The sequence below is a fragment of the Crocuta crocuta genome, unplaced genomic scaffold, assembly GCF_008692635.1.
Source record: "Crocuta crocuta isolate KB4526 unplaced genomic scaffold, BGI_CrCroc_1.0 scaffold388, whole genome shotgun sequence".
NCBI classification, from domain to species: domain Eukaryota; kingdom Metazoa; phylum Chordata; class Mammalia; order Carnivora; family Hyaenidae; genus Crocuta; species Crocuta crocuta.
The window spans coordinates 361,929-383,891 of record NW_027528867.1 but is presented as its reverse complement, the minus strand read 5'-3'; the positions used below and the strand labels follow the sequence as shown (position 1 = coordinate 383,891).

General features: G+C 56.4%; 1 protein-coding gene across 1 annotated transcript; it reads left to right on the top strand.

Annotated features, from left to right (window-relative positions):
• The first annotated feature begins 192 nt into the window (after positions 1-192).
• Positions 193-21,756, top strand: MTSS2 (MTSS I-BAR domain containing 2). The gene is given in 15 exon segments (XM_077756335.1): positions 193-296; positions 5,005-5,066; positions 5,158-5,231; positions 6,006-6,090; positions 6,175-6,266; positions 6,352-6,426; positions 7,624-7,781; positions 8,215-8,322; positions 9,224-9,321; positions 10,806-11,028; positions 17,622-17,696; positions 18,030-18,206; positions 18,387-18,552; positions 18,636-18,779; positions 18,782-21,756. Coding segments are annotated over 15 exon segments (2,127 nt in total). The 5' UTR covers positions 193-227; the 3' UTR covers positions 19,303-21,756.
• The last annotated feature ends 207 nt before the right edge of the window (positions 21,757-21,963 follow it).

Sequence of the window (21,963 nt, the reverse complement as noted above, 5' to 3'; positions counted from 1 at the left end):
GTGTCGTGTATCGCGCCCGCGGGATGCGCTCGCAGGAGCCCAGCCCGCCGCCCGTCCGCTAAAAGCGCGGGAAGACCCCGGCCCGAGGCCACGGGCTGGAAGGTGGTGCCGAGCCCCTTCCCGCGGGGCAGGAACCCAACCACAGGTCCTCTCTCGCCAGGCTGCCGGGCGGGCCCCGCCCCAGCGCCGCCNTCGGCTTCGTAGCTGCCGCCCGGCCCGGCCAGAGCATGGAGACTGCGGAGAAGGAGTGCGGCGCCCTGGGCGGCCTCTTCCAGGCCATCGTCAACGACATGAAGGTAACGGGGTGCGNGGGGGCCCCTCTGAGGGGGTGTGGGTGTTTGTGTGTCGGGGTGCCCATGCGGCGCCCCGGGTCTGTGCCCGAGGTCGCCCGGGTCCCAACCGGAGCCTGCGCACACGCGGGCTCTCTGCGCCCTCGACCCCCAAATCATGAATGGGGTTTAGCTCCGAGGTCGACTCTAAGGCCCTAAATTTAATGGGTCCGGGGTCTCGCTGGCCTCCACCCCCTACCACCACTGTTCACTCTCCCCAGCTCCGCCACCCCCGCCCCCGACGGCCCTGGAGCCGAGACAATGCTGTCACCGCCAAAGCAAGGAAAAATAATAAAGCGGAGAACCATTAACTCCTTCCCCGCCGGCCTCGGCGCTCGGCCTCTGCGCTCGACCCTGCGACTGCCACCCCCACCCCTTACCCAGATCCCCTGCACCAGGCCCTAGGAACCTGCAGAACTCCAAGGTCTCCAGGCTGACAGATCCCCTCCCCAAGGCCTCTGTCCTCACCTTGGGGGGAGAAAGGAAGAGGTTTGTGGTTTCTGGAGCAACCCAAGGGGGAGCCTACTAACATCCCAGACCTTGGGCCCCAATCCCCACCACCCCCTTTGATTGGCCAAGACCAGACAGGAGCCAGCCACCAACTCTTGGCCCACCATTGGCTCACTAGGTGGGGAAACTGAGGCGTGGGAATGGCTCAAGGTCATTAAGGAGACTGTCCGACTCTCCCTGACCTCACCCCTCTCTCTTGATCCGTGGAGCAAGGGAGATCTCTCCCCAGACAGGCCAGGGTTTGGCAGGGCTGGCCTGGGCTGACTAGGCAGAGAGGGGTTCGAGCTCCTGTGACGGGATGGGGGCCAGGAACGTTAGTACCCTTCTCCTCTGAGGCAGGATTGCGGGACAGGGGAGAGTACTGGGCTTTTCACAAGAACTCCTAAGAGCCCCCACCCTCGAAGCCTATCACACACTCCCAATTACACAACATAGCATCCCACGGTGACATCACAGGCCCAGAAGGAGACACCACACACCGGTACAGCTAACCCCACGGTGCCCAGTAGGGCCCTTCCACCAGAAGCTCCCAGTGCTGCCAGGGGAGCAGCCCCAGCCCCGGGAAGAGGCCTGAGGCCATCCCCCCCCTAGGACTCCAGGGCTGGCAGCATATAGGCATCCCCTGCCCCCCACCATAAGGTGCTCCCCTGAGACCTCCATTCTTTGCAACTCCACCTCTGAGCCCCTATGCCAGCCCTCAGAAGTCCTGCCCTCAGCCGACCCTCCTGTCCTGTGGACGTCACAGGCCTGACACTGGGATCCCTTCCTGGGACCAGGCAGCCCAGACTACCCTCCCCCCAGCTACTCCCAGGGCTGGCAGAGAATGGGACCTTCCTGCACCCTCCCGCTCGCAGCCTCTCCACTAACACTGCAGAGAGCAGCAGCTTCTCAGCTCAGAGAAGAGGGGCAGGACTCTCCCTCCCTCTCCAGGCAATTTGCAAGGAACTTTGGGATCAGGCACAAGGAAACGGGCCCAGATTATAGCAGATTTCAGGCAGGATTTTCTGACGTGTGGAGGCAAACTGGGAAAGGTTTCACATGGGGTGATGCCAAGGACCGAAACTCCCCTCCCTATGACACACGTGTGTGTTCAGGCCAGGGACAGAGCAGGGGACTGGGCCACCGGGAGGTCCATCACCTGGATCGCAGGGGTCGGGGGACAGTTTCTGGCCGTCTCCCTCGGTGATCTGAGCCACAGAAGCAGCAGGGCTTCCACAGAGGAAGGCTGCTGGCTTGAGGCGACTGCGCTTGCCCCCGGGGCTGGTCCGAAGCACGTCCATGAGCCCCAGAACAGCCGCCCTGGAAGCGCAGGCTCTGGCTGGGGTTGGCAGCATACGTGCCCTCAGGCGAGGGAGACCTCCCTGAGCTGCACCTGGAGCCTGAGGGCCGGAGAAGGACACCACCTCAGGGTTGGAGAGGGGCCCTCAGGAGTGTCCCCTGCCTTCCATGCCTCATTTAACTTCTCTGTGATGCCCACTGGGTGCCAGGCAGCCCACCGAAGCCCAGAGAGGGGCAGGGGCTTGCCCAAGATGGCAGGACTGGGCGGGTGAAATGCCTCCCACAGAGGGAAGTGGGCCTCTACTCAGCACTGACTCATCCAGAAAATGGGGCCACAAACTTTGTCCTCTCAAGAGTGGGGAGTGTGGCCCAGACATCGGCCCTGCTGGGTGGGAGGGGCTTCTCTCAGAGAGGCAGGGGTCATGCATCCTCTCTTTTTTAGCCAGCATTAACCAAGTGCTTACTGTAAGCACTTAGCCTGTGCTAAGTGCTCCCCTTTCCCTGCCTCCTCAAGTCTCCACACTGACCCAGTGACATAGGTGCAGATACTCTCCCAATTTGACAGGTGAGGAAACTGAGGCTCAGAGAGGGGCCTTGGCCCCGGGGTCGCTCACCCACACAGCCCACATCAGGACTACAACCGCCACCAGGTCAGAGACAGTCTCCGAGGGCCGGGAGTCCTGCAGTCTCCACGTCAGTCTGGCCCAGTCCACTTGAGCACCTCCAGTGACGAGCACGTGACCTCTCCCCTCCAACACATCCCACTGCACTGGGGACGGGGGCGGGGGCGGGGGGTTCTCCCGTCTCTGCAGTTCCCATCACCTCCCACTCTTGCTGCCCAGGTGCCCCTTTCTCTGAACCCCTGAAAGTAGGTGTAGTGACTAGTCCGATGTGGGATCGGATCTTGCCCCTCCCACTTGATAGCCTTTAGCAAATCAGTTAATCTTCTGAGCTGAGGCTTCCTGACCTATAGAGTGGGGGCGATAGTCATATTTATTTCACAGGCTGTCTTAAGGATCCGGTGCAACCACACAATGAAAAGGACTTCGCACAGTGCCCGGCTTACCACAGCCGCTTGACTAGCAGTAGCAGTCACTGTCACTAGTGATAGTAACCTAGAGTCTTAGAGCCTGACAGCCAAGGCATGGCCAGGGTGAGGGCATGGGCCCAGGTGAAGACTGAGGACCCTCCCCAGGGACACTGGCTGCTCTGGTCCTTAGAGACCAAGGTGCTCAGGTCCCTCCGCTGAGGAGGAGCTGGGCCTGCCCCCCCACCCCACCCCCAGTGCGCTGTCTTGTCCCCTCCCCACTGGGAGAGCTGAGGGTGTGAAGGTCTGGGATGCAGTGAGCCTGACTGGCTGGAGGCTGAGGTGATGGGCCGCAGCCTACGGACTTTAATTGGGTAGGAACTTGTCTGTCCCCAGCTTCCCCCAGTCCCTTGTGCTCCGAGGCTGCTGAGGAGCTGAGGTGGTTTCCTGGGGGTCGGGACAACTGCTTCTGGACCCCTGCCCCCTCAGCATTGCCTCCTCTCCCTGGAGGTCTTAGCAAAGATTCAGGGCTGGGGTGCCAAGGTGGTGTCAGGGTGCCACCTTTTAGAAGATTCCTGAGGGTGCCAAGGTGAGGGTCAGCTCTGTGGGATTGCCAGGGGCAACCTACCAGGCTGCTTTACCCTGAACTGTGCCCACATGGAGACAGCCCACCCACAGCCTCCCCTGTCCCGTTCCAGCCTGTGTGAACTTCTCAAATATTTGCTTTCCCTGGGCACTGGCTGGGCTGAGAAGGGAGGGAATCTCTAAGGTTGTCAGAAGCTGCCCTGTTTCCTTTCCACCCCTGCGGGCTGTCCTCAGCTGGAGAAGCCATCTCGAACCTGCCCCTGGGTTCCAGTCTGGCAGAGCCGCCTTCTGAAGCCTTCAGGGCTGGGGTCTCTGCCTTCCTTGTTTCCTCAGCACCTCATCCTACATGGAAGGGAGGGTTAGAGGTCCTTTGGGGCTGGGGCTTTGCTGGCCTTGGGCTCCCCTTCAAGCATCAAGACCTCCACAAGGCGCTGAGGCCACAGCTGAGGTCTCTCCAGGACCCGGCAGCCATGGGAGGGCACATTAGCCAGAAAAGCCCCTTGATCAGACTGGACAACTTGGTCGCCAAGAGTCCAGCCTCCCTACTGGGAAACCCCCTCCCAACTCAGAGCTTTGGGCCAGGCTGGGATAAAGGCCACACTGTGTCCCCAGGAGGGGAGGGGAGCCGGGGGTGGAGAAAGGTGGCTCTGTTGGCCACACAAGGCCCCATTCAGCCTGGGGCCTGGCTGTCCCGGGCAGGCTGGCTGGGCCCTGCAGCAGTCATGGCCTCCCCGGACCTGGGAATCACTGCTGCTGGCCTGGGATGGATGGGTGGCCCAGCCAGCAGCAGCTTCTGGGGCACAGGGTGGGAACCCCCAAAGGTCCCAGTTGAGACCTGGCTTGCCTGAGCCCTGCTCCTGTGTCATGTGGACTACCCCCACCTGTGTCCAGAGGGGCACGGTACCCCTCCTGCTGCTAAGCCCAGAATCCTTGCCAGAACCCAGGGGAGCCCAGAGGGTACAGGACCTGCCATTTGTTTCTGTCTCCCCTGAGGGAGGATGTGGGCCAAAAACAGTGGCCACTGTAGGCCAGACTTCTGCCAGCGAGGGAGGAATGACCTAAAGCACCTGTTCCTGGGGCCAGGCCTTCCTCATGTCCCACGGCTCTGAACCTGGTCTTCTGTCGTCCCAGACGGCCCAGGAGCCTCCCTCTCCATGGGGCCGGGGCCACTCTGAGAAACGGCCAAGTCTGGATGGAAGCATGTGGGGAGCCCATCCCAGGTATAGCCTTTGTAACCTCCATGGCATCTCATTTCCCCTCCCGTCTCCCCGGCAGAGCTCCTACCCCATCTGGGAGGACTTCAACTCCAAGGCCACGAAGCTGCATTCCCAGCTGAGGTGAGGCTGCTGAGGGCGCCCCAGCTGGGGAGGGGACGGGCAGGGGAGAGGACACCTCACCCACAGACCGTCCCATTGTGCATCTCCCCAGGACCACTGTGCTGGCTGCTGTGGCCTTCTTGGATGCCTTCCAGAAAGTGGCCGACATGGCCACCAACACTCGAGGTGGGGAGGGGGCGTGGCTGGAGGTTGAGCTTGCCCCAGGTTGGGAAAGGCTGAGTGGAGTATGAGTGAGGGAGAGGACACCCAGCCCGGAGTTGGGACCTTAAATTCGGTTTCCTAACAGAGTAGGCTGGTTGTGGAGAGAGTGAGCCTCTTATCACTAGTGGTATACAAGCAGGAGTGGGTGAACGGTGATGGGACGTTATGGGGCTGGGGATTCTGTTCTTGCTATGGGTGGCCAGCTCGACCCCTCAGCCACAGTCGTCCAGCCTCCTGTAACAGTGAGTCTGATTATGGCTTCTCACCCTCTCATCTGCGCGTCTGAGAGCACGCAGGGGCAGGCAAGCATTCCCCGTTGGCTTTGGTGTCTCCCCTGCCTTCTAGTGCAAGTAGTTCTCACTTTCAGGTGGTGAGAAATAAGGTCGTGGACCCTTGCACTCTCATGCCTGCCTCTGGGCACCTGGAGGGGATTCCTGGTAGGGCTGGAGGGCATTCGGCGCTGGCCTGACCACCAGAACACCCGCAGCTGCAGCAGGCGGGCACCGTCAGGATGGGCAGGGCCTTGCTCCCGCAGAGAGGAGAGTCTCGGCAAATACGGAGGACAGATCAAATGCCCCACGTGGATCGCGGGATCGCGTCGCGGGATCGCGCAGTGCTGGGGGCGGGGCGCGGGCTGCGAGCGCGGCCTTTGCGGGCCGGCGCGCCACCTCGTGGCCGAGGCTGGGACTGCATAAGCCCCATCGGGCTCCTTCCCACACTGCGTGCTTGCCTCACCAGGGGCCACACGGGACATCGGCTCAGCGCTCACGCGTATGTGCATGCGCCACCGCAGCATCGAGACCAAGCTGCGGCAGTTCACCAAGTGAGTGGGTGCTACGGGTGGCCGGGCGTGGGTATGCAGTGAGACCCTCCCCTGGTGGCTCTGACCCTCACACCCCACCCACAGCGCGCTGCTGGAGAGCCTCATCAACCCGCTGCAGGAGCGCATCGAGGACTGGAAGAAGTCTGCCAATCAGCTGGACAAGGACCACGCGAAAGGTGGGCCCTGGGCTCCAGCTGAGCTTCCTGTTCCCATTGTGCAGAGGCCCCCCGTCACAGCATTCCTCTCTCACCCCCTGCACAGAGTACAAACGAGCCCGGCATGAGATCAAGAAAAAGTCTTCAGACACGCTGAAGCTGCAGAAGAAAGCGCGCAAAGGTAGAGCCCACGGTGGCCCAAGGATGCCCCGCGGGGCCCCACTCAGTATACTCCCACACCCTATGGGGTGCCCCAGGGTGTCATATTGGCTGGAGGGGCCCTATCCCGGACACAGGACCCTCCAACCTGCTGGGTGGGACAGAGGGAGCCTCCATGCACCCCAGACCTGGCCCAGGCCTTCCCCTCTCAGGGAGGCAGCAGGAGGCCCAGGAGGCACAGGCATCCCGCACCCCTGCCCCAGGAGCGGCTCTATCCATCCGGCTGTCTTTCACACATTCTTTCTTTCTCTGTCTCTCCTCCTCTCCTCCTCCCACATCCTTCCTGTAGAGCTACTTGGTAAGTCAAATGTCCATCCCTCCAGCCGCTCCTCCCGTCCTTGTCCCATTTGTCTGTCTCCCCCAGCTCAGGGCCATTGGAAGGAGTCTCTCCAGGCCAAGGAGGAGCGAGGAAGGCGGTCAGTCCATCGAGGGAGGGGCCTGGGACACAGTCCCCCTGGGGCCCTGAGGGCTCCTGTCCAGGGATGAGTCCCAGGCCACTGCTGGGTCAGTCTGCCAGGCCAAGAGGGGTTGGGCCGGGTGGGGTGGGGGGCACAGGCCCTGGCTGCCCCACTCCCCCCAGGCCCGCCCCCCAGTCACCTGTTGCCTTCTCACTTCCTGACTTGCCATCTCTACATCATCCTCTCGCCTCTCTCTGTCTCTCTTGCTGCTTCTTTGTGTTGCCGTTGCCGTCCTTGTGCATCGCTCCCTGGGCTGAGTGGGAGCCCACACNCCCCCCCCCCCCACACCCACACCCCTTCAGTGGCCTGACTTACAGCTGAGCCCCCCGGCTCCACTTTGTCCTGCTTCTACCTCTCCCGGTGAGGTGAGGGCGTGCCATCCCAGGGGCAGTAAGGCTATGCTGGGGGTGGAAGTCTCAGCTGTGGAGGCCTCCACTGGGGTCACCTGAGCTGTGCCCACTCCCGGTCCTGGGTGGCTTTGCAGCTTTGGTGTCTTTGCTGTGTGCGTGTCTGTCTGTCCACTCTGCCTGCCCTGGGACCACCCCTGGCACAAGCCTGAGTCCCAGTTGCCCTCCCAGGTCCCCTGGCCCCCATGGCAGTGCCCAGCCCCATGGCCAGGAACACCACCATGGGGCCTGAGGCATGTACACAGCGAGCCGGGCCGGCATCCCCAGCACGGCCTCTCCTCCCAACCCCTCCAGGGAAAGGAGATCTGCAGCCCCAGCTGGACAGTGCCCTGCAGGACGTCAATGACATGTACCTGCTGCTGGAGGAGACAGAGAAGCAGGCGGTGCGCCGGGCCTTGATCGAGGAGCGTGGCCGTTTCTGTACCTTCATCACTTTCCTGCAGCCTGTGGTGGTGGGTCCCTCAGAGTCAAAGAGGTGTCTGAGCATCCCCACAGTGGGGCTAGCTGAAGGGTCTCCCGGAAGCTAAGGAAATCCCAAAAGGCAAGATTTGGGAGCCATTGGTGGGAGTCTTTAGGGTTGACTTGGAGGCCCCAGCAGGTTGGTCTGTGCCTGGGGTTGACCACTTGATCCCTGAGAAAAGCCAGTTCTCCATGATGCCTGGCTGGGTGCCCTCAGAGCCACATGATCATAGCCCAAAGACACGGCTCATAGCTCATGATGCACTAGTTTGGCCTGGGCATACAGTCACCCCAGCCCCCGGGTGTCCAGGCCCAGGCTCCATCAGGCCCAAGCAGCACTAGGTGAGAGAGGAGGCCAGGGAGGTTCATTCCTCCATGGTGGGGGGCAGGGGCAGGGCCAGTGGGTCTGACCAGCTGCTTCCTCAGAATGGCGAGCTGACCATGCTGGGAGAGATCACCCACCTGCAAGGCATCATCGACGACCTGGTGGTGCTGACTGCGGAGCCCCACAAGCTGCCCCCCGCCAGCGAGCAGGTGCGGCCAGCCCTGGGGCTAGGGGACATGGGGAGGGGATGGGCTGCCATTAGTTGGGGGCAGTAAAGGAAAAAAGGGGACAGAGAATCAGACATGTCCTAACATGCACTGTGGGACTTCCGGGAGCACCTGCCCACGTGAGGAATGGCATGCCCAGGACCCAGTGGGAGCCTCAGTCTGAGAGCGGATGAGTGGGAGTCCCGTGGGGTCTGGCCCTGTGTCTGCCCACAGGCTCCACCTGAGCAAGCCAGACCTAGTGACACCTGCCTCCCTCCACACCCAGGACCCGGTACCTTCCCAGGCACTCAAACGGGCACACCTGCCCACGCGGGCCACCCTGCTCCGCTCCCAACTGTGCTCCCACTGCACCAGGGTCAGTGCCACCCGACAAGCCCGTGGTGTTGCTCTCACTGAGCGCTCGCTGTGTGCCCAGCACTCTGCCGAGCACTTTCCACGCACATCTCATTGAGTCACCCCAGTGGTGCTGCAGGACAGGAACGATTGGGGGCACCTCACAGGAGAAAACCGGCTCAGTGAGGTTGAAGGAACTTGCCCAAGGGGCACGGTAGAGCCAGGACTTAAACCCCATGGTGCCTCTCATGGTCACTCTCTTGGCTCCTCTGCCACTCTGAGTCCTGGGGACACCTGGTTCTCCCATGTCCCCTGCCCCCTGCCCGGGAATGGCATCCCTGAGCAGCAGAGAGGGCAGAGTCTCCCTTGATGTCTGCCCACCCTGCCATCTGGAGGCCCTGCTTTCAGACTCCCCTGCGGGGTCTCCTGCTGGGGCTTGGTCTCCATAGGGAAGAGAGTGGGGGGGCCTCTGGCCCTACCAGCCCTCTGGGGGTCCTCCAGAAAACAGGCTGGGCTGCCTCCAGTGACCTGCATCCATGTCCCTGTCCAGGTAATCAAAGACTTGAAGGGCTCAGACTATAGCTGGTCTTACCAGACCCCCCCATCATCGCCCAGCGGCTCCGGCTCACGGAAGTCCAGCATGTGCAGGTCAGTGCAGGGCTGACGGGGGGCAGAGAGGGGCAGGGATACCCCAGGAGGGAATGGGTAAGCTCCCAGCAAAGCTGCATCAGGAATTGCTTCAGGGCCTCACAATTCACACAACTGCGTCGTCGAGGGATTTGCGAGCGTAGAGGACAAACATACCCCCGTCTGAGACCACTGCCGGTACAGGCATGTGCCAGCAGGAAGCAGGGGGCCATGGAGCAATAACTCTGTGCCAGTTGCCATGCTAAATGCTTTATGCATTTTCTTCATTGAATCCTAACACCACCATATCTGGTATGGTGGTGTCTCCATTTCACAGAAGGGGAAACTGAGGCACACGGTCCCAGCATTTCACTACTGGCCTCTGCCCGGCACAGCAGAGTCAGTAGGGGTGGGAGGATGATAATAAGAATCTAAGACCGGGGAGGGGCACAGAGGCTTCTGGGAAGGTGTGCTGAGGCCACAAGGAAAGGGACACTCTAACCTGGCTGCTGGCTGGCTGTAACCCATACCCGTGCTGGCCCCCTCGATCTGGCTCAGTCACTGTGCAGGTTCAGGATCAGGGATGGACTCCAGGGCTGGCCCCAGGGCAGGATTTGGAGGAGACGTTTAAGATTCAGGGTTCTGCAGGTGTGAGGGCAGTGAACACACAGTGTTCTTGGCCCGGCGGGTCGGGGAGGAGGCCACTCTGTGCCAGGCTCCCCTTCCCCAGAACCACCTCTGGCTGAGCCCCTGGGCATGGGAGGCAAACCAGGCACAGCAATCAGCAGCTCGTGTAGAGGGAGGTGGGCCCGGCTTTGCTGGGCCCCAGGTGGGTGGCCTTCTCAGCAGGGAGGGTTGATTGCAGAGGACACCCATGACCAAGGGTGCGGGCTGAGCAGCTTCGGGGTCATGTGCAGAAAGAAGGCAACCTTCACTACCAGGAACACTGCCCCAGAGTGAAATGGTTGCACAGAGGATGGGAGCTACGGAGGGCTGGATACCCTCAAGGGGGTGAAGGAAGTGAGGACAGTGGTGGGTCCAGAACCCACCCACACCAGCATCACATGCCTTGACGAGGCCGTCCAGAACTGATCAGACTTGTGCCAGGTTCTAGCCTAACTGGGACGAGGTTTGACGCTTAGTGACTCAGTTTCTCCATCACCAACCTCAAGTCTGCTGTTCTTAATGGCAGACTAGGAGGCAAAGAGACTGGTTGGCCCTGGGCATGCCCTGGGGTGCTCTGGGGGCAGGCCCTGGGCATGCCCTGGGGTGCTCTGGGGGCAGGCCCTAGGCCAGCTCTTGGGTGCTGGGCCCTGCCTGGGCCCTGCCTTGTCCCAGAATTCGGCTCTCCTGTGGCACCTGAGTCTATGGACTTATAGTCTGACATTGTCTTTCCTTCCTTTGCCCCTCACCTCTCTCCTCCACCCTCGTCTGTCACCTTCCCCTCCACATACACCTTTGTGTCTCCCTGTCTGGCTGCTGTACCCCCTCCCTCACTCCCCCAGTGCCCCCAGCAGCAGTAGCAGTGCCAAGGGAGGCGGAGCCCCATGGCCTGGGGGTGCCCAAACATACTCACCCAGTTCCACCTGTCGCTACCGCAGCCTGGCACAGCCAGCCACCACCGCCGCCCGCCTCTCCAGCGTCTCCTCCCACGACTCTGGCTTCGTCTCCCAGGATGCCACCTACTCCAAGCCCCCCTCACCCATGCCTTCAGACATCACCAGCCAGGTGAGAGGGTGTCTGCAGAGCCTATAGCTCTTGAGACTGGCCTGGAGGTCCCCAGGACCACCTCACTGGGGACCGACCTGGCTCAGGAGAGGTGGGGAAGGTCTTAGGGTGGTCAGCATCTGCCACAGCCATGTAAGCAGGGGGCTTTGTGGCCCCACTACTTCCCCGTTTCCTGATTCCTTACCTACCGCCTTCTTCTAGCCATGGGGCGTCAAGGAGGCAGCTTTGCAGCTCCGATCACTTGTGACCCTCCCCCTGCGTAGGCTTACTGTGATGGGGTGGCCGGCCCTAGGAGGCACCCCAGGAGCCCCAGGACATCGTCCTGCTTCTGTGCACTTGGGCCAACTTACTCTGAACCCAGAGATGGCCCACGAATCTCCTCAGATGCAGGCTCAGATCCTGCAGCCTCACTGAGATGGGCAGACAGGCCACAGTAGAAAACAAAGGGAGGTCAGGCCACCTGCCCAGGGCCCTGTCCTCACGGTAGCAGGAGTGACTGCATTTCGATCCAATCTGATATTCCTCCCCATCAAGGCTAGTGCCTCCATTTGGGCTCACCATTTTATGTTCTGCTGGGTTTTTTGCTCAGAGATGTCCCCATTATACTTCCATTCTCTCTCCCTTCCTGGTCATTCCCATCAGTACACAAATGAGCTCTAGTATCACACATCTCTTTTAATGTTTTATTTTTGAGAAAGAGGGAGACAGACAGAGGACAAGCAGGGAGGGGCAGACAGGGAGACACAGAATCCAAAGCAGGCTCCAGGCTCTCAGCTGTCAGCACAGAGCCCAATGCAGGGCTCAAACTTGTGAACCCCGAGATCAGGACCGGAGCCAAAGTCAGACGCTTAACTGACTGAGCTGGTCAGGCGCCCCTAGTATCACGCATCTTAAAAGCCCTCCCTTCCTTCCATATTCTCCTCCAGCCACCTTGTCTCCCTCACAAGAAAACTTCTTAAAAGAGTTGTCTGCACTGACCATTTCTACCTCCTTTCTCATTCACTCCTGTCAGCTTCGCCGGTTTATAACTGAAAATCTTTAGGTTTGTTCATTTCTCCCATATCGTTCATCCATGTTTGCTGTATATATTTTGAGACTGTTTTATTAGGTGCAGACAAGCTTAAAATAGTAACTCTTCGTAGTGAATTGAATCTTCTCACATGATGATCCTCTGTTCCTTATAATGCTTTCTAAAAGCCCGTTTTGTTAGATATTACTACAGCTATCTCTGCTTTATTCTGTTCAAGATTTATATTACCATTTCCCATCTCTTTACTTTTATTTTTTTAATGTTTACTTTTTTATTTTGCAAGAGAGAGAGCAGGGGAGGGGCAGAGAGAGAGAGAGAGGGAAAGAATCCCAAGCAGGCTCCATGCCATCTGTGCAGAGCCCAGTGTGGGGTTGTATTCCAGGAATCGTGAGATCAGGACCCAAGTCAAAAACAAAGAGTTAGAGGCTTACCCAGCTGAGCCATCGAGGCACCCCTCCCATTTCTTTACTTTTGAACTCACTATATCCTTATGTTTTAGGTGAGTCTCTTGAAAACAACAGATGCCTATATTTTCTTTTTTCCTGTCTGACAATCTCTATCTTTTGATTGGCATTTGTAGTCCACTTAAATTTATTGTGATTATTGACATATTTGGATTCCTGTCTTTTCTCTTTTTTACTTGTTCTACTTTTTCTGTGTCTCTTTTGTCTCTTCCCTTGTCATTTTTCTTTTTCTCATTTGTTCCCCTCTACTAAATTGTAAGTTATATTGTATTTCTTTTACAGGGTATCTTGAAATTTTACCGTGCATTCTTACACAGGCCCAACTCCTGAATAATTCAAGGACTTTAATAAATTTTTTAACTGCAGGCACCAGTGGGGTCTCCTAACTTAAAAGCTAAATATATATTATTCTCTACTTTTTTATAACACTCACAAATGACATTTTTCTCCTCCTCCTCCTCTCCCTCCTCAAGATTTTAAGTAATCTCTACACCCAATGTGGGGCTCAAACTTACAACCCTGAGATCAAGAGTCTCACGCTCCAACTGAGCCAGCCAGGCACCCCCTGACACTTATTTTCGTAATGTTACTATTTTGTACATACAGTATTTGTCTAGTTTTACCCATGTTTACACATTTCTTTGTGCATCATTTGTTCTTGTACCTCAACCCTTCCTTCTTTTTGAAGTATATAGCACATCCTTTAGAAGTTCTTTTAGAATAGATCTGTAGAAGTAAATTCTCTCTCTTTTTTAATCTGTAAACATGCTTCCTTTTGTCCTCTTGATCTTCAAAGTATTTCCAGGGACACAGTTCTGAGATGACAGTTATTCTGTCTCCACCACTTGGAAGGTATTTTTCCACTGTGTTCTGGCTTCCGTTGTCTATTGAGAGGTCTGCCGTCAGATTGTTGCACCTTTGCCCGTGAGCTGATTTTGCTCCCTGGTCACTTTTGAGATCTTTGCTCTTAGGTTTGTGCCTAGTTGCAGATGCGTTTTTATTTAGCCTCACTTGATATGTTTGTGTTCCTGTATCTTCGTATTCATGTCTTTCATGTGTTCTGGAAATTTTCAGCCATGATTTCTGTATTCCTACTTTTGCTCTGTTCTCTCCTTCTGAGATTCCAATTCAGTGTGTTGCCGGACCTTCTCCTTTATCCTCTTGCATAGCCTTCTCTCAATTCTCACATTTTCCTTCTCCCTGCTTCTCTGTACGCTGTTTAGGATCATTTATTCAGGTCTGTCTTCCGATTTACTTTCCAACTCTAGGTTACAGCTTTTTAACCTCTCCACTAAGGCTTTTTTCTAAGTTTTTATTTTAAAATAATTTCAGTCTTGTAGAAAAGTTGTAAAAAGGGTACAGAGTTCCCACCTACTCCTCCCAAACCCCCCTAATGTTAACCCCTTATGTGGCTACCAAACCAGGAATGAACCCTGGCACAGTACTATTAACTAACCTATTGTCTTTACAGATTTTGCCAGTTTTCTCACTAAACTCCCTTTTCTGGTCCAGGATCCAGTGCAGGACTCTGTGTCGCATCTAGTAGTTGTATCTCTTTGGGCTTCTTCAGTCTGTAGCACCTCTATAGCCCTTCTTCTGTCATGACTTTGATACTCTTTAAGAATACCAGTCAGGTGTTTTATAGAACGTCTCTCAGTTCGGGTGTGTCCTGTGTCTTCGCATAATTAGATGGAGGTCATACGTTTCTGGCAAGGAAACCATAGCAATGGTTTATTGCTGTTCCTCATCCTCACCAGCCCTTGATATTTAGCATCTTTTTCATTTAAGCCTTCTAGGGGGTGTATGGTGGTAGCACTTTGTGTTTGTAATCGTACTTCCCTAATAAGGAATGAGGTTGAACACCTTTTCTGAAGGCCACTTGGCTCTGCTCTTTTATGAAGGACCTATTCAGATTTTTGCCCATTTTTCTACTAAGTTCTTTTTTCCTTATTGATCTTAGAACTCCTTATGTCTTAGGGATACAACTTCCACTCCTTCATCTGGGATTTTCTGAGTCTGTGTTCCCTTTTTACTCTTAATGGAGTCTTTTAATGACTTAAAACTCTTTAATTTTAATGGATGTCCAATATGTGTGAGGTATTCATTTTTTTTTAATTATTAGTGCTTTTTGTGTCTTGAGATATGNTCCTCACCAGCCCTTGATATTTAGCATCTTTTTCATTTAAGCCTTCTAGGGGGTGTATGGTGGTAGCACTTTGTGTTTGTAATCGTACTTCCCTAATAAGGAATGAGGTTGAACACCTTTTCTGAAGGCCACTTGGCTCTGCTCTTTTATGAAGGACCTATTCAGATTTTTGCCCATTTTTCTACTAAGTTCTTTTTTCCTTATTGATCTTAGAACTCCTTATGTCTTAGGGATACAACTTCCATTCCTTCATCTGGGATTTTCTGAGTCTGTGTTCCCTTTTTACTCTTAATGGAGTCTTTTAATGACTTAAAACTCTTTAATTTTAATGGATGTCCAATATGTGTGAGGTATTCATTTTTTTTTTAATTATTAGTGCTTTTTGTATCTTGAGATATTTTTGTGTACTCTAAGGTCATAAAGACATTTTCCTCTAAAAGCCTTTTTCTTTTAGATCTGCAGCTCATCAGGAATTGATGGCGGGGGAGGGGGGGTGCATATGAGTTAAGGGTCATTTTTTCCATATAGATTTCTAATTAGCTATTTATTAAACAGGCCATCGTTTCCTCTGCTGCAGTGTTGCTTTCCATAAATCAGCTGTTATCTGTATACCTGTAGTTGTTTTGGAAGTTTGTATTCGGAGGATAGAGGATCCAAAGTGAGCTCTGTGCTGACAGCAGCAAGCCTTATGTGGGGCTCGAACTCACAAACTGTGAGATCATGACCTGAGCTGAAGTTGGAGGCTTAACTGAGCCAATGAGGGGCTCCAAGGAAGTTTGTATTCTGTTCTGCTGGTTGAATTGTGCTCTTTTGCCAGTACCATACCAGTCTTCATTATTTTATTAACTTTATAAAAATTTTTGGTATCTGTCAGAACTCCTCCAGCTTTGTTATTCTTCACTATCCGTTGGCCCTTTGCAATTCCTTCTATTCCTTAATATCAGCTTGTCAGTTTGCATCAGAAAAACAGTAACAACACCTCCTGGGGTTCTGGCTGGGATTGCACACGTCTGTCCATTTATTTTGGCTTTTCCTACTCTCAGTAATGTTTTGTAGTCGGCACATAAAGATCTTGCGCATCTGTCATTGTATTTTTATCCTTGGGTATTTGATATTTATTGATGCTATTTTCAATTATATTGGCTTTGCAGGGTGTATTTTGTTTATTGGCTACTGATATTTAGACATTTGATTTTTTTTGGTAAATTGATTTTATTAAGTTGTATTCAAATCACTTATCAGGTCTGATCATTATAAATTCTTTTGAATAGTCTACCTATACAACAGTCATGTCTTTTACAAATAATGACCACTATTTTCTTCCTTTCCAATCCTTTTGCTTTTTACTACTTTATCTTACCTTAATGCCCTGCTAGGACTTCCAGTGCTAACAGAAATGGGGATGGTAGGCATCCTTTTTTTGTTTATTTATTTTGAGAGAGCTTGAGTGGGGGAGGGGCAGAGAGCGAGGGAGAGAGAGAACCTCAAGCAGGCTCTGCACCATCTTTTTCCCATCCTCCGAGGGAAATGCATTGGTATTTTTGAAGATATGCTTTATCAGACTAAGGAAGCTCTTGTCTATTCCTAGTTTGTGTGTGTGTTCATGAATTAGCACTAAATTTTCTTCCGAGTGTTCCAAATGCTTTTTTCATTGGTTTTTGTTTGCTTTAATAATTACATCGATAAACATCCAAATTTGTTTCTTGTCTCATCTGAATCCTCACCTATGATGCTTGTTTCCTTCTATTTTGGTGATCTTGGTTCATCACAAACTAAAATATCCTGGTATCTAAGTTAAGGATAATTTGGAGAATTTGACAGGGCAGAGGTGCTGTAATAACAGACCCCTTCCAGATACCCTGGCTCAATTCGGGTCATCACAGGGTGAGCTCTCCACCTGGCCCCTTGTCCAGTGTCCCAGTCACTGTGCTGCACTGGGCATGTGCTCCCAGGAGCCCTCATGGTCCTGTGCCTGCTCTGGCTGCTTTTGTCTTCATTTTTTTTAAGTTTATTTATTAATTTGTTTTGAAAGAGAGAAGCAGAGAGAGAGTCCCAAGTAGGCTCTGCACTTCGACGGGGCTCAAACCCACAAGGTCATGACCTGAACCGAAGTCAGATCCTTAACCAACTGAGCCCCACAGGCGCCCCTTCATTCTTGTGTTTTCTTTTCAGTCGGGGGCTTCCCAGGGCACCTACAGCCCCTGACTCGCCAAAGCACGAGGCTCCTGTGTACACTTGGTCCACTCAAAAGTGGACTTCCACCCCCTCCAGTCTATGAAATAGTCCTCAGGATCTCCATGGATAGCAGCCTTGGCACTGCTGGCCATCCTTCCGCCCCATGGCAGGTCCTTCTGAATTCCGTGACCCTGTCTGCTTATGGTTTCCTTCTCACGTCTCCACCAGTTCCTTGTTACGCTCCTTCGCTGGACCCTCCTCTTCTTGCCAGCCACTAAATGTGTGTGCCCCTGAGATCCTTGAACCTTTTCTCTCCCTGCCCTCACTGCCAAGGTGACCTTACTCTGTCTCATGTCTCCCAACTTGTAAATGCAGTTGCCGACATTGCATCTGTCAGTAGATGCCTAACCGGCAGCTCAGCTCTGCCTGTGCAGGATCAAACTCTGGACTCCCTACTTCCCCCAGGCCTGCCCCTCTGAGACAAGAGGAACAGCATCAACCCCGCTACCCTCCCTAGTGCCCCTCTTTCCCTTGCCCACCACATCCAGGCCCTCAGTAGCCACAAGTCCTGTTGTTCATTCTCAAAACCTCTGTCTGGTTCTTGGGCTGGCCCAGTGCCCACAGTGTGCACACGCGCTGCAGACGGTAGTAGGGGTGGTGGGGCGGGGCGCTGAACTGGAATGGCCCGCTGCGCGCCGGTGCCATGACCAGGCGTGTTCTCTCCTCTCCTCCTGGCTTCCCCTCCCCGTCGGCACACCTGTCCGCCTCTGCATGGCAGAAGTCCTCCAGCTCTGCATCCTCGGAGGCCTCGGAGACCTGCCAGTCTGTTAGCGAGTGCAGCTCGCCCACCTCGGTCAGTGTTTCCCGCCTGCAGTGGGAGGCAGGGAGGGTCTGGGGTCTCCTAGAGGAAGCTGTGCTCAGTGCCTGCTCCCTGCAGGAAAAACTGTCTGGGCATACCTGCAGCCACTCCCAACACACCTCTTTCCCTCCTGGGTATGACATCCTCCCCGTAGGCCCTGCGGGACGGAGGGGTCATGGCGCCCTCCACGGTCTTGATCATGACCATGATCTTGAGCCTGAGACCCCATATGGGCCTGAAAACCCTGTATCTCCACTATAGCGAGAGGACCCTCAGCCGTGGATGGCAGGGCCAAGGGTCCCCTGACCCATCTGCCACATCCTGCAGGACTGGGCCAAAGCAGGCCCCCATGAGCAGGCCTCAGGCACCAGCCTGCAGAGGAGGAAAGACCGAGTGGACCACCCCCGGGACACAGAGCCAGGCCTGGCCAGCGGGGGCACCCTGGGCCCCAGTGGAGAGGAGGCACCAAGACCCCGCATGTCCCCTGCCACGATCGCAGCCAAGGTAGGCACCAGCTCTCCTGGCAGCCTAGCCAGGGTCCCAGTTCACTCCCAGGTCAGTGCCAGGAGGCCCAGCAGCTGGTCTCAGGGCCAGCTCCGTCCACCTGGCTGGAGCCACCCGGAGTCCGACCCAAGGGGGGGCAGTGGGGATCCAGGCCTCAGCCTGCAGTCTTACCACCCCCAGCACGGTGAGGAGGTTTCCCCTGCGGCCAGTGACCTGGCCATGGTACTGACCCGCGGCCTGAGCCTGGAGCATCAGAAGAGCAGCCGGGACTCGCTGCAGTATTCCAGTGGCTACAGCACGCAGACCACCACACCGTCCTGCTCTGAGGATACCATCCCCTCCCAAGGTAGGCCCCAGGGCTGGGGCTGGGGCTGGGACACCGGGCCTTCCCAGTCCCAGGCCCCAGCCCACGGCATCCCGTGCCCCCAGGCTCCGACTACGACTGCTACTCGGTGAACGGAGACGCGGATGGCGAGGGCCCGGCCGAGTTCGACAAGTCATCCACCATCCCCCGCAACAGCAACATCGCCCAGAACTACCGCCGCCTGATCCAGACCAAGCGCCCGGCCTCCACNGCCGCGCGCTCTCCAGCGCCGGCCCCATCCCCATCCGGCCGCCCATCGTCCCTGTGAAGACGCCCACGGTGCCCGACTCCCCCGGCTACGCGGGGCCCACGCGGGCAGGCAGCGAGGAGTGCGTCTTCTACAGCGACGAGGCTGCCTCACCCCTGGCGCCGGACCTGGCCAAAGCCTCCCCGAAGAGGTTGAGCCTGCCCAACACCGCCTGGGCCAGCCCAGCCCCCGAGGCAGCCAGCTACCCCGGGCTGGCGGACGACGACGAGCAGCAGCAGCTGGCCGCCAACCGTCACAGCCTGGTGGAGAAGCTCGGGGAGCTGGTGGCAGGCGCCCATGCGCTGGGCGAGGGCCAGTTCCCCTTCCCAACGGCCCTGACCGCCACCCCTGCTGAGGAGACGCCCAGCCCGCCCCCAGCCACCTCCGGCGACCCCCCAGCCGAAGACATGCTGGTGGCCATCCGGCGGGGGGTGCGGCTCCGCAGGACCGTCACCAACGACAGGTCGGCGCCCCGCATCTTGTGATGGTCACAGCCCCCCCCGCCCTCTGGCCCCCCGAGAGGCAGGTGGCCCCGCTGGTGAACAGCAGCTGCTCAGAGCAAAGGCAACAGTGGGGGAAGAGCAGAGCCAGGCAAGCTTTTGGTTTTTCGTTTTTTTAAGTCATGCGAGGAAAAGCCACTTGATGGAAAGAGAAACTCATGTTGGATTTCCACATTTAAACAGGAAGTGACTTCTTTAACAGAGCTCGCCAGCTCCAAGCCTGCAGGCCTTGAACTGGATGCGGAGCCTGTTTTATACGTTTCTCACCCGCTCTGCCCCTCCTCTTCCTCTTCCACAGGCCCTGCCTTTTCCACATCTCCGAGAGCCGTGGCCTGGGCTGCAGTGCCACAGCTTAGCCGACCTGACCCCGCTTCTCCCCTCGGTCGGCGGTGCCTGGGGCCTCTCCTGAATGCTGGCCCGCACTGCCCTCGCCCAGGCCCCTCTCCTTCCTTCTCCCTTCTCTGCACCTGCCCCAGGCTCCTCTCAATCAGGGAGGCGGGCTGGCTGTGGAGGGGCCAGGTGCCCAGTCGGCTCTGGTGTTAGATTTGACTGAAAAGCTCCAGAGAGCGGCAGTGGGGGGGGCACACTGAAGTTGGGAAGCCCAGCCTGCGGGGGAGGAGGGAGCCCCAGGGGCCCAGGGCCCCAAGTTGAGTCTTGGGGACCTGCCCGGAGGACGCTGTGGGCCCTGAGGTGACTTACTGTCCTAGCTTGCCCTCCTCTGGGCAGTGCGGCCAGGGTAGAGGGCCAGGGCAGCAGGGAAGGCGTCCCACGGCCTGAGGGTCAGATGTGTGGTCCTCATCTGGACACGTTGAGACTTTTAAGTCTGGTGGCACTTTGGTCATGGTTTCGGCCACCTTTGGGGGTAGGGGCTGGAGCTACACAGGGTGTGGGGGGTTATTTTATGAATATAATAAAATAGAGCTGACTGGACAAGGACTGTGTGTGGGGACAGGGTGGACGGTACAGGGTGTCCGAGAGTGCCTGAGGGACAGGGGTCCTCGCAGTGGCCTGGCAGGCCCATGGCAGAAGGAGGGCCCAAGTAGCTTCCCCAACGTCAGGGGGCAGCTGTTTTTTCCTCCAGATTTTGGAGCAAAGCCAAAATAAGGTTGGAGAGGGCCCGGGTGGGGCCTCCAGCACATCTGCTTGGATGGGGGCAGGGGCGGTCCGGGGACATTGGCTTTGACTCTCTGTTCCCAGAGGAGATGCCATCCCGGTGCAGTGCCCCTCCCTTCCACCCGGAGTCCAGCCCGTGCTGGTGGTGGGTGCGGGGTGGGAGTGCCCTCCCCTGCACGTACCGAGGTGCGCCAAATCTAAGCAGGTAGAAGCAGGTGCGTCTGGGGCGAGCGGAGGGCTTCCTGTTGTCTCGCAGGCCAGCAGAGAGCGCGACCAGGCTCAGAGCGCAGTGGGACCACAGGGCAGGGGCCTCCCACGGTCAGGAGAGCAGGCTTTTCCTGGTCGGGGTGGGATGGGGTTGGTGGGGTCTGAGTCTCAGCGCCAGGCTCGAGCTCCTGGCAGTTCTTTTGCAGGGAACTGGGGTCCAAGCAAGGCGGCTGGGCAGCTCTGGGGAACCAAGGATGCCCCTGAGTGGATGGAGCTCCCCAGGTTCCCCAAAGGGAGACAGAGAATGGTATCTGTAAGTCGCTAGGTCTGAGAACAGCCTCGCTGAATGCTCAGGCCAACCCGAGAGCCCAGGTGTGGGCACCTGGAGAGAGAGTCCAGGCAAGGGAGAGCCTGAAGAGGCCGGGAGAGCAGGTGGCCAGTTTGGGAAGCCCCAGGGAGGGGTTTACCCAAGTGGGCTGAGGGAGTAAGATGCAGGATGTGTGATGTGAGCAGGGTAAGGAGTGGTGGGGTGGGGAGGGTGGCTTGGGAGGCCCAAGGAGGGGGTGGGCATAGCACAGCCACCTTCCCAGACCCTGCCCCCTCTCCTCCAAGCCACCCCAGGGCTGTACATAACTCCTCCATCCCCTTGACCACCTCTTTCCCATTTAGTGACCACCTCTTAGGCCCACCCCCTTGGGATCCGAGCCAACCATCCCGTATCACAAACTTTGGTTTGGAGGACTTCTTTACGTTTGTTTTTTTCGTTTGTTTTTGGTTTTTTTTTTTTTTTTCCATTTTGTACAGAGAAATATTCTTTTCAAAAGCGTCTTTTGACTGAAGTAACTTTTCTGGTGCTGTTGTTAACTTGTTCCTTTTTTTAATTTATTTCCCCACCCAAGTCTCCCTTCCTGGTTCCTACTCACCCTTTCTTTCCTCCACCCCCACCCCCACTCCCCATCTGAACCATTTTGTTTCTTTTCTTTCTGTCCGTTCTGGATAAATTATCCTCCTCTCCCTGCCCCCTCCCCACCGACCCTCCCCTTGATTTAAATAGTCACTGCTACAAGTAACAAATGCACTGTGAAGATTCCAGTATTAATAAAGTTGTACTGTAATTAACACCCCTGCCTCCGCCTGGCTTCCTCCACCCTGTTCACCTGCCCCTGTGTAGCCCTGGCACCCCCACCCTTTCCCAGCCCAGATCCCAGTGCAGGGGCAGGGGCGGGAGGGGCCAGGTCCTGGATCAGGACCTGTGCCTTTGAATACCTCCACTCTGTTCCTGCGGGCAGCTACCTTGGGACAGCCTGATGGAGCCTGGGAGGGTGG